The sequence below is a fragment of the Pseudonaja textilis genome, chromosome 4 (genome assembly GCF_049901715.1).
Source record: "Pseudonaja textilis isolate UNSWEBS1 chromosome 4, rPseTex1.2, whole genome shotgun sequence".
Lineage (NCBI taxonomy): Eukaryota > Metazoa > Chordata > Lepidosauria > Squamata > Elapidae > Pseudonaja > Pseudonaja textilis.
In genome coordinates, this window is record NC_141993.1 from 63,908,775 (window position 1) to 63,920,886 (window position 12,112).

The 12,112-nt window shown below is 34.4% G+C and overlaps 1 protein-coding gene across 6 annotated transcripts in view; it reads right to left on the minus strand.

The window, feature by feature from the left end:
• TRIP12 (thyroid hormone receptor interactor 12) overlaps positions 1-12,112 on the minus strand; it is an 88,794-nt gene that overhangs the window by 14,681 nt on the left and 62,001 nt on the right. For 4 of the 6 annotated variants that reach the window (XM_026701543.2, XM_026701548.2, XM_026701546.2 and 1 more), the window contains 8 exons: positions 11,884-11,984; positions 9,616-9,790; positions 8,978-9,119; positions 7,038-7,229; positions 6,362-6,513; positions 2,761-2,933; positions 861-934; positions 562-761 (listed from right to left, as the gene is read on the minus strand). In XM_026701543.2, coding sequence (XP_026557328.1) covers positions 562-761; positions 861-934; positions 2,761-2,933; positions 6,362-6,513; positions 7,038-7,229; positions 8,978-9,119; positions 9,616-9,790; positions 11,884-11,984 — 1,209 coding nt within the window. The remainder of the gene's footprint in view (positions 1-561; positions 762-860; positions 935-2,760; positions 2,934-6,361; positions 6,514-7,037; positions 7,230-8,977; positions 9,120-9,615; positions 9,791-11,883; positions 11,985-12,112) is intronic. The other 2 variants (XM_026701547.2, XM_026701549.2) reach the window with 1 other exon arrangement.

Below are 12,112 nucleotides of genomic sequence, written 5' to 3' on the forward strand. Positions count from 1 at the left end.
ATGGCTGTTATAGGAAAAATTGGAACTGGGAGTTTTATACATCATCTTGAACTTCTGGTGGAAGGTGGGATAGAAATAGAACATATAAATAAACCTACTTCTACAGTAATTATAAATGAATAAAAAATAGCATATCAGAGGAAATTAGTGTGATATTTCACCTCATTGAAGAATCATCAGAATTCATGTGAAACATTCAATCTTATTTTTCAAACAAAATGCAATAAAAGGCCTCCAATTTCCTTTCACCAGGAGACAAATATGTAGTTTTAGGGTCTATTGTTCATTCAGGCTCTATAATATCAAAGATGCCAGAATATTTTTTTCCTATTAGGGATGGATGAAATAAACCGAAGCTAATCCCTGTACTCACATATTTTTACATTTGATTAAACCTTCAGAAAGTGTTAAAATCTGCTCCAACCTACTTTCCTCCATTTTGTCATGTTAATTAGAAATTAAGAATAATTTCAATTAGTTCAACTATTTTAATAATATAATTAATATAATACTTCATCAGATTTATATGAGAACTGTCACAGATCCTTTCTTTTGACTCACCAAATGGTATGAGTTTTGGTCCATATGCCAGCTCTTCCCAATGGGTTGCTTTCATCATCTGTAGACTCCCTCTCTTCTTCAGCTTGCAAACTAAATTGTCTAACTGCTTGATAAACTGTCATGTTGTATGGCAGGAGATGATCTCCAATATAGAATTGAAGCCGGTGCCTCACATTCCCTGAATTTAGGAACTGAGCAGCCTATTTTAAAAAAGCAGATGTGCCGGGAGGGGAGAGAAAAACCTTTAAAAACGACTTTTGAAAATGCAAAGCAGAACTATACACTGAACAGTGCCTTACCAGAGATTCATCTATTTCCTCATCTGATCCATCGTCATCACTATCTTCATCATCTTCTCTCACTCTGCCATAACCTAAAATAAACAAACAGAATGTACCACTGGATCATGTACCAAAGAATGCTTTTAAAATAATTACAGAAACTGCAAAGTATATTTTATGCTCTTATATTTATAGAAAACATTTTCTCCAATGAAGGAAGCAAAGACGGAAAATTGCCTTGGCTTTTTAAAATTATTTTTTAAATGCTAAATCGCAATATAATATTCTCTATCAAATAACCCATTACAGAAAGAATAGTTTAGCATAGGAGTTCCAAGAATTTTACTAAGAAGCTTCTACATACTAAGTGATCTAAGAAAGGACAATTAAAACTGTCTGCTTTAGGCATGGGAAGATTTATCAGCATGCTTCTTCTGGGATAAGTGATAGATGGGTGTTATGGTTTTTAAATTATTATGTCTGGGTAATCTAAACTTAGGCTTACAGTCTAAGTCTTAATAATTCAAGTCCTAGCCAAGCATCTTGAGATGGTACTACAGTACCATCTAAAAATATAGGCAGTTCCAAGCAGGGTGATTTTTTTAGGGTATCAGATATATTCAATATTTTGAGATATTGAGGAAGTTCTTTATGTATTGTTTTGAAGGCTCAGGATTGGTATAACAATGAACATGTCTTTAACAGATATACAATTTTGATATGCATATCTCCTACTATTCCGGTATTTCATTTTTTTCCCCAATTGTTTTTCCTCAATCGTTTAAACTGGATTTGGCATTTTTGTCCACCTATCAAGCACTTCCTATGGACCTGGAATGATGAAGACTATACGGTTTTTTGTCACCTTTGTTTATCATTTTTGCTTATACTACAGAAGTAATAATGTGTATCTACATATATACATATGTATATGTGCATGCATAAACAAATACCTTTCTAAGTTATCCAATTACTTTACTTTATTTCTTACTAAGATATGGGCTTGCACAAACTAATGCATATACCTCTATTATGAATCTCTGTATTACTAAAACACACATGCCTATAACCTTCCACTGGGATGAAATGGTGCATCATAGGGCAAAATTTTTTCAACCAAGGTACTACAAATGGTCTAAATTACAGAATGTGTCTAAAGTCTAGGAGCAATGAAGTCCCATGAAATTGAAATTTGACACATTTTATAAATCATGTTGTATCAAAAAACTATTCTAAAACATATAATAAGAAATATCATCAAACATTTCCTGTAGTCAACTCCTATATGTTTGATTGTGCTGTACAGTTTAACATGGGCTATTTTTAAGATGGATACATTTCTGATATTTCCCTGAATATTTAAGAATTTTCCAAATGCATTAGAAGCTATGCTGATGACCCAAAGAATAACAGATTGTCTAATTTCTATCAGAATTCCAAGATAGACAGCAACTGTCACAGAAGGAAAATTATCATTCAGAGTCATCAGGTAGGGAAAGTTGTCATATCATATTGGAAATGTTCCTTGCACATGCAATCCTTAACAATTCAACAATAAACTGCTGATCTATGAAGGAAAATTATACACAATAAAAAAATTAACTTGAGTTATAACAATATTCAATAAGAAATGTCCTTCAATTAGCTATTTGTCCATATTAGCTGGTTAACCTATTCCTGATTCTGGCCTATAACAGGCCATTTGGAATGGGCAGACCAAACTGTTGGCTAGATATATGAGCACTAATTCAATATGGACTAGAATGTCTTTGCAAAGAAACCTTAGCTAGGCTGTTTAAAACTTTTAACTAAGTGGGTTATAATACAGTTTGTAAAAGCTGAGTTTCTAAAACAAAACCAGAAGTACTATACAATTGTGATCATACAGTGGTAGTGAATCGTAACAAGAATAAAATACCTCTAACTACAAGATATCTTTCAATGGCTTGTACCAACGCTAGAGGATCTATCTTCACTGGTCCTCCTTTCCACTGTTTCACATTAGCACAATCTGGATGTCTTTGCAGCTGGCATTTTAATTGATGGGTGTTGAAAAATTTTAAAGCTTGTGATCCTCTGTTAAGAGAAAAACTCAAGATAATTTATGAAAAACGTTGCTACAATTATTCTATTTTCTGTTTCATACAATCAATTCATTATAATAATTAAAATAATTCATCTTTTCCATTGGCTACATAGATTACATTGGTGAGATTACAGGTATTTTAATTTGTCTTTCTAATTCAGAACCTTCATAACATCATGTGATATTTTTTATTTGATTTCAAATTATTATAGCAAGGTGCTTGTTCAAGACAGTTTACATTGATTAAAGTAGCACCTTCATACAATCTTACCCAGGGCAAGACCAATTAAAAAGTGTTACCTCCTTTTGAATAAATATGTAGAATAGTGCACCACAATGCACTAGTAGAAGAAAATAATTAAGATATTACTTTATTAGACATCCCATCTTGTTAGTTTTAATCTCAATGTTCAAGCATACAAACATGTTAGGTCATTGTTTAACCTATTGTTTAATAGGTTATTGTTTTTAGTTCAAATTATAGAAAAAATACGTAGATTTTCACCAATCTAGTCTAAAATCAACATAGACTTCCACTTTCCCACAATTCCTACAGATATCATAGTATCATAGAAGATACAAGAACATTTCAGCGAAGCTGTTACCCACATAATTTAAAAGCTAGCACTTCCCAATAGTTACTTTAAAGTATTTTTAATTAGGTAAATTTCTCAAAGAGTAGCAGGTTTTTTTTCAGGAATTTAGGATATCAGTTTAAAAATTATGATGGATACTAACATCAAAAATGATTTATAAATTGCCAGAAATATTTATGAATTTTCTTTCGGAAATCTAGAGTTTTATCCTAAAAACAAAAGAAACCATTTGAACTATAATTTAAATGATATTCTAATTTTAGAAAATTGGTTTGAGATTTATATGGTGCCTCTTGCATCTTTTTCTCATAATCTATGTGGATTTTCATATATCAGTTATTCTAGGAGGTTTTATACTATAATTTTCATCTTGTAAAAATAAGAAACAGAATAGTCAGAAAGATAAGTTACTTATTTATAACTATAAATCTTTTCATTGGCATTTGCACATTCACATATACAAGTTTTTCACATCTTGCATTAAAGCCTATCAAAAACTTTCTATAGCTAAGGTTTTTGATAGTCAAGAACCTTCTATAATTGAGATTTTGAGTGGAAAACATGTCAGTATTGCCAAAAAATTTCTCCTGTTTCATTCCCAGCTCCTAAGGATTAGTAAAGAAATACTCGAATTAGAATCACCCAGACTTAAAAGAGGAAGAAGACTGTTTTGTGCAAATGCAGATAATAAAGAATCACAGTTGCAAGTAAACAGTCTATTTTCCTTGATTGTGGCCTCAGCGCAACACACATTTGGGGTAAGTTTACCTGACAGTGGTGGCCCAGCAATTAGATCAAAATAAATAAGAGTAAAACCCTAATTAAGAATTTCCCTTGACTCACTGACTGAGTTGGGAACATAGGACAAAACACTAAGGCCTTAAGCAGATGCGTCTTTGTAGATATCTGACAGAAATATACCATTACAAAGCACTGTTGATATTGAAAGGGCCCATGTGGAGTGAATGCATAATTCCTAATGCATTCAGAATCTACTGTACAAAAATGGGCAGAAACCTGCAGTAAAGCTTTTCACAGTCTCTCCAGTGAATATTAAAGGCAACAGAACAATTGCATCTGAGAATTATATTGTGGAATGAAGAGGGATTGATAAACTATTGAAACTTGTTCTGAAAATCACATTTGGATAAAATATTCTCAGGGGCAAACCCACAGTGGAGAATAAAACCAGTGCAAAGAGCCGTTGTACTAAGCTTGATTATATTAATCCACAAACTACAAACTGGAATTCAACAGCCGAGAGCTACCGATTAAGAAGCCAATAAATTCTATTGTACCTTGCCTTTGAAAACAAAATCAATGAGTGAATCTCTTGGCTATTGAGACGATTGAATAAAAAAAGGAATATCCTCTACAATTAACCAACTGCTAAGTGGCAGAAAATGAATGAAGAGGAAGAGACTGATTCCATGCATGCCAATACTGGTTGGGGGGTTGGCCGTGGAACTCGAAGCCAAACAGCAAGATCACAGCTCACCAACTCAAATCCCCCAGCAACTAAGACTAACCTGAGCACTACCAAGCCCCCACCTGAACAGAACACGCCTCCAACCAATCAGAACACGGCCAACCCCCAACCAATCAGAACACAGCCAAACCCCTACCAATGAGAACACACCCCCACCCAATCAGAACACAGCCAAGCCCCACCCAATCAAGTCCCACCCCCACTAGCAGTTAAAAGGAAGAAGCAGCTGCAATCTCACATCACTCTGAGAAGCAAGAGCCGAAGACAGAAGCCTGAAGATGATGAATGAGACTTCATCGAAACGTTGCCTAGATACTTCGAATCTTACGCGGGAGAAAACCCGAACAACCAAAGACAGACAGACAGACAGACAGACAGACAGACAGACAGACACACACACACACACACACACACACACACACACACATATATATATCTTAAGTTTTTGCGGGTACTTACATGTATGGTATTCAGATTTGTTCGGGTATTTTCCCACATCATTATAGTTGTGCTTTTAAAGTTGTAGCAACGTTTAGGTAGAATCTCATCTGCCATCATCAGGCTTCTGTATAGTGTTCGTCTGTGAGTCAGACTTTCACAGCCGTTTCAGTTTAGTCTGACTCACAGACGAACACTATACAGAAGCCTGATGATAGCAGATGAGATTCTGCCGAAATGATGCTACAACTTTAAAAGCACAACTATAATGACGTGCGAAAATACCCAAAGCTGAATACCATACATGTAAGTACCCACGAAAACTTAAGAAAACACACACACACATGTGTGTGCGTACATGTACATGTATGAAAATATATTCTATCATAAATCAACAAGATAAGGCACGATTACATGGTTCATATAATGTTCTGTATTTATCTTAAATTATACTACCACATTTGGTCAATATAGTTTGGTTATAGATCTACCTGTAATGTCTCCCCAATTATAAATTATTGCAAATTCACTTTTGCTGCTAATGACAGAAAGTGTCATTTTCCTTCTCTCTTATATGGATACACCCAGGCTCAAACACTTTTTCAGTAGGTTGAGTATTTTAGATGCAAAAGTGTGAAATGTGAGTAGATGAAATGGGCAAATCATATTCCGACAACTGAAGTTCATGTATCATGCCAGATTAGGAAGCCGGAATTTTATAAATATTATATTCTTGCAACCTCTACACAGAAGTTTAAGATTTTCTGCTAATTTGGAAATACCTATTTAGTATTTAAAGAAAAGAAACAATAAACACCATATAGCATATCATTTTACCTGTGCAGCATTCATAATACAAGGAACATGCTACAAGGAATACAAATACGTTTACCTGAGCATTAATCCTTACCTGCTCCCCGTTCCATTTCCACTTGGAAAATCATGGACTTTAACTGGAAATTGCTCCATCTGACTAAGACAATTATTCATTTTATGAACCAATGCTAGCAAAGGCGCATTTTCTAAAGGTTCCAATCTTCCAAGGGGTTCTTCTCCAGGAAGCTGTAAAAGTTAATTTTTTCCCATTATGTAAAAATCACAAAGTTTGGACAAGTCAACATTTAGATAATCCAAATGGACAAACAGAAATGGTTCCTTCCAAATATAAAATTGGAAGGGACCACTGAATTCATACAGCTCTTATTGAGGAACTGAAATTAAAGAATACAGTATTTTTTTACTTCTTTGGGCAATATGGAAGTTATATTCCAAATGTTCAAGACAGTACAATTCTGACAGACTATACTGACAGACTAGCAGTATAATTGTACTTTATTTAATTTGTTAATTGTCTTGATCATTAAACTAAAGAATTTATATATCAAATAGAAACTCAGATATTTATTTTTGTGTGAGGTTAGCATCAAACCATATTTCAAAATTTGGCATCAAGCATTTACTGGGATAAAATAACCAGAATATTTATCTGGCAGAAATATCTAACATATTCAAAAGATTTGCCACAGAGTAGATAGTGGAATGAAAAGACTCCTATAATACTAAACGAACAATATACGAATACTTACAGGAGAAGAGAAAAACACATGAAGGAACCTTTTCAATCTGACATCTCTGCTTACAGCATCTTTTTCACCCTTTGACGTCAAGTAAAGCAGCAACTGCTTCATAAACCCACTGTGCTGGATCTCAAATGAAGAGACATCAGACTCAGAGACTATACTACGGATTTCTACAAGGCACTCAACTCCACCATCCACCTGAAAGAAATAGTTTCTATATAAGAACAAGGCTTAATAGTTTTGAAACTATTCCATAAATGGAATACAACAACATAGTTAAAAACAGAAATGAGAGAAAAACAAACTGCAAAATATATGCAAATTTGACTTTATTGATCCTGTTTTGTCATATCGGAGTATGGATAGAACCCACACTATAAATAAGAGATAGCGCACAATATATTCATGCAGTGCATGACCCACAGAGATAGGATGCTTGAAATATTTCTTTTCAAAACACTTCCCCAGAGCCATCCAAGTGAAACTTCGACACACAAACAAAAAAATTTTTCTTCTGACTGATTGAGGCAACAAATAATGACCGAACTATGGATTTCTTACTTTCATAACAGTTTCATTGTTTCCATCGTGGCTTATTAAATTTATCAGAACCTATTATTTGTGAATCCTGAATTTTTCATTCATCCAATGCTCACTAATTAGTATACGGTCAATTATATCTGTATTGATATCTACTATTACAAGTTAGTGAATAAAAATATGAAGAACACTTAAAACAGCTTGATGAGAATATTAAGAGCCACTCTTACAAAATAATAAAATAATGTTATTACCCAAGGACTGAATTCAATAGAGATACCAGATCTATTAAGTAACATGGCTGTGCAAAGCATGTGAACAAAATGTTTTGTAATGCATGAGGCATTGAATGAAACATATCTCTTTAATAAATCATTAAAGCAGCTTTATGTTTAGTGGAAAACAAAGCAACAACACTATGTCTACAGAAACACTGGAAAACAATTTATAAAGTAATCACAAGGTTTGCACAAGCTAAAAGCGCATCACCTTTTGCATTAGTATGAATTCATTCGACTATAGGAAGTTGTCATTTAGCAACCACAATAGGGACCAGCAATTTGGTTGTAAAGCAAAGTGGTCACTAACTGAAACTGCAATTGTGCTTACATTCTTACTTCAGCTTTCCTTTGCTTTACAGACTACAAACAGCTGCTATTCAAAGCAGTCACTAAATGAGGACTACCTGTACCATGAAATGAGTACAAGTGTTTTTGAAGTGTTTAAATTGAAGTAATCGTTGCTTATATGGTTAGTTTCAAAGCTCAGTTTCCCCAACGTTTGACCTTTTAAAAAATATTTAGTTATTTTAAGATACATATTGCTAGGGAAAATAATATTTAATTGGATGCAGATTAAATCCAAAATTTACTCAAATGCAAATTTCTAGTGTACTTCAAACGTAAGATGTGGCTACCCTGCTACATTTTCCTGAAGAGAAAGCTTGGTCTTCCTTGGACATGCACATCTTCATATGGGATCATTAATTGGAATGACAATTCCATAACAATCTATTATGTATTCAGCTCTGATCAGTCCAAGTTACTTCCGCTTGTAATTTTAAATTCACACATTCACAGATCGAGCTTAGTTTTACCCTATGTTCAATTGTGCTTGGTACATTATAAAATTACATCTTAGAATTAAAAAAAGCTGGTACAATTCTAATTATATCCTTAAAAATTATTTGAATAAAAACTGATAATAACAATCTTTCTTCAGCAAAAAAAACTACAAGCAAGAAAAACTTATAATCCTCGCACACATCAAGTTTTAAAATCTATCTTTTCCAAAGCAAAGCTATATACATTAAACATTTTTATTTAAGCAAGAAGAGCAAAGTGCTTAATTGTCCTCCCACAAAAGTTACCCTTTTATTTAAAGGCAAATGAAAAAGATATCCTAACCTGAAGGTTGAGTTGTTCAGTTGCAGTGCAAAGTCTCTGTAACACATTTAGTGCAGGGTTACTTCCATCCATATTCTCCGAACTAAAATAACGTTCCACAAATTTGTGAGCCTGCTCTTTAACCCAACCCTTAATTTTCTCTCTACAAGAAATGCACAATTTAATACATTACCATCTTTGTACTGCACACATTCTCTGAAAAGCTCTTTGAATATGTATTTTAATATAAACAAATCACATAATTTTAGAGAAAATGAAAACTAAAAACCAATTTCCACTAGTAATCTCTGTTTATTTTAGATTGTCTCCAACATTCCTTTTCTTTTTATAGAAACGTAATAGTCTTGTCCTAGTTATTTGTCTTGGTTTTAGCTTGAATGATTTGTTCTTTGATATTTTTTTTTCACACATATACTCCCATTACTTGATAATCTCCACCATCTAACTATTGGATAACATTTTTGATCCAATATGGTCTTCTGGATCTTCTATCACTAAGGAACTTATAAGCTTAGTTGCTATAGACAAAGCAATACATTAAAAAATAAAAATAAAAAGTCATGTTCAAAGTTGTACAGAATTGTGTTTTATATAACAAAGCTGATTTTCTTTTGGGGGGGGGGGAGGGGGGAGGGTACCTGTTGTTGGATATTGTATCTTTTGATGCAGCTCTTGCCAGGCCACTCACACCAGCTGTACGTGCTGGTTCAATGTTGTTGCTGTTCGACTGTGTACTTAATCTTCCCCATGTTTTAGGATTCAAACTTGCCAAGAAAGAAGATTTGGGAGACTGTGTAGCAGTAGGGCTTTTTGCTTTTAGAAAAAAATGGAAAACGGTAATAGACTTTAAGTTTGAAGGAACTTACATAGGATGAATACATTTGCCAATTATCTTGAGATTGTTCTAGATTAAGAGCTACCAATATTTGTGTTTGTTAATACTCTTTAAGTGATTCAACCCACAGCAAGCTATAAGCAGTCACAGATGCCAAGTGAATTAAAAATAGTATCAAATTACCAAATGCACTTTCAAAATGAGGACATGTGTTCTTCATGTTTTACATACCCATATTGCTGCCACTCTTTGGTTTATATATACATACAGCATTATATAAGCTGCCACTGCAGGCATATACCACTGTAACAGTTCTTTGGTATACGTACCAACTGTCAAGACTATCAATATGCTGAGGAGTCTGATGTTTGAGTGTCTGCTGACTCTTCGTGCTGACAGTCTAGCATCAGACCCCGCTCAGCATCTATTACCTAGTGCAGGAAATCCCCAGGAGTGGGGTGGGGGGAGAGGAATTAGGTGAGAGCAAGGGATCAGATCCTGGCAGCGCATCAAAGTCCAAATGTGTCTGTGCTGCTCAGCTCCACAAGAAAGAAAGACACAGATGCATATAATTGAGCTATTCATCCAACTGGCCTATTTAAGAATAGCTGCCCCTCTGCTGGAAACAACTCATCCCCCTAGGATCTGCATTCCTATATCCTGCTCTGTTTTATAGCTCTGTCTAACTGACTATCTCTCTAATGTTTGATTTCCGGACCGCAGTGAACATTTGCCTCTCTTTCTCTGCTGTTGCAGCTTCTTTTCTCAAATTTGTACAAGTATTCCTTGACTTACGAACCACAATTGAGCCTAAAATTTATGCTGCTAAGTGACACAGTTAAGCGAATTTTGCCTCATTTTACAATCTTTCTTGCCACAGTTGTTAAGTGAATCACTGCAATAATTTAATTAGTAATACAGTTGTTAAGTGAATCAGGCTTTCCCATTGACTTTGCTTGTCAGAACCTTGCAAAAGGTAATCTCATATGACACCAGAACACTGCAATGGTCATAAATACGAGTCAGCTGCCAAGCATCTGTATGTTGATCATGTGACCATGGGGATGCTGCAACAGCTGTAACTTCAAACGGTCACTAAATGAACTGTTTTAAGGAAAGGACTACCTGTATGTTATCAATGCCCTATGGTTTCACTCTGGACAGCTCTAAACCATTTGTGCTATGTCTAGCTATCAAGAAAGTCTTTTACTTCCCTATGTTCTCCAGGGCAAGCATGCACCTGAACAGCCAACTCTTTGTAATTCCCTACAATATTAAAACACATCATTAAACCTTTTCTAAATCAAGCTGTTGTGGGTACTCAGCCGGAAACAAGACATCAGCCTGTTTTTAAAAAATATTGTGTGTGTTTGCATTTAGAAAGGGATTTTTTTTAATGTTAGAAAATTTGCTGTTGTTTGGTTTCTCCCTATTACCATTAATACTTTGGGTCCCTCAAATGCCATAATTACTGGGGGTGGGGTGTTTCTCCCAAGCAAATCAAAGTAACTGCAAATAAATAATAACTAGAATACAGATACTTAAGAACAAGCCAGGATGTTCCAGATTCTAGCTTATTTCATGTTATGTAACCAATATTTAATTGATTGCTTGTCCATTCATTTAAACATGTATACTGTTGAATTCAATGAAGGGATTCACAGCAGTTTACAGCAAAAGCAAAAAGTATCTGTGATAAGAAATAATAAAACATCCAAGGTAACAAGGACTTACACAGGATTAGAATATCCATGGCATATTTTACATTGTAAAAAAAAAAACCCGGTGGCATTTGTACATTGAAGAGAAGCCCTATGAAACAGTTTGTATTGTCAAGAAGGGGGAAACTTTGATGTCAATTAAAGGCTTTTGTAGAAAATGGTATTTCAGCCAAAAAGCAACAACCACACCTGGCAACAGCCCAGAAATTTCTCAGAAGTAAGTTATCTCAGCAGTTTCACTTGAGATGGTTTTGTTGGCTGAGACAATATTAGCTGAAGAATGTGGCTGGAAGAAACCTAGACCTCAATTTATTTTAACAATTTACAATACCTGTTTTGACAAAACTTACCTTGATTGTCTACTTTGTCCTCATCTCTGGGAGGTGAATATTTTGGCCTTCGGGGTCCACGTTTTGGCAATCTTTTCCTCTTCAAAACATCACTTAATCGGCTATTGAATTAAAAACACATTATATATCAGGCTTATTAATGTGGCTTCACATTTCAACAAATATCAGTTTTAAATACATATGGATTTTAAATGATCCTACTAGATATACTTTTTAGCAGCTAACATTT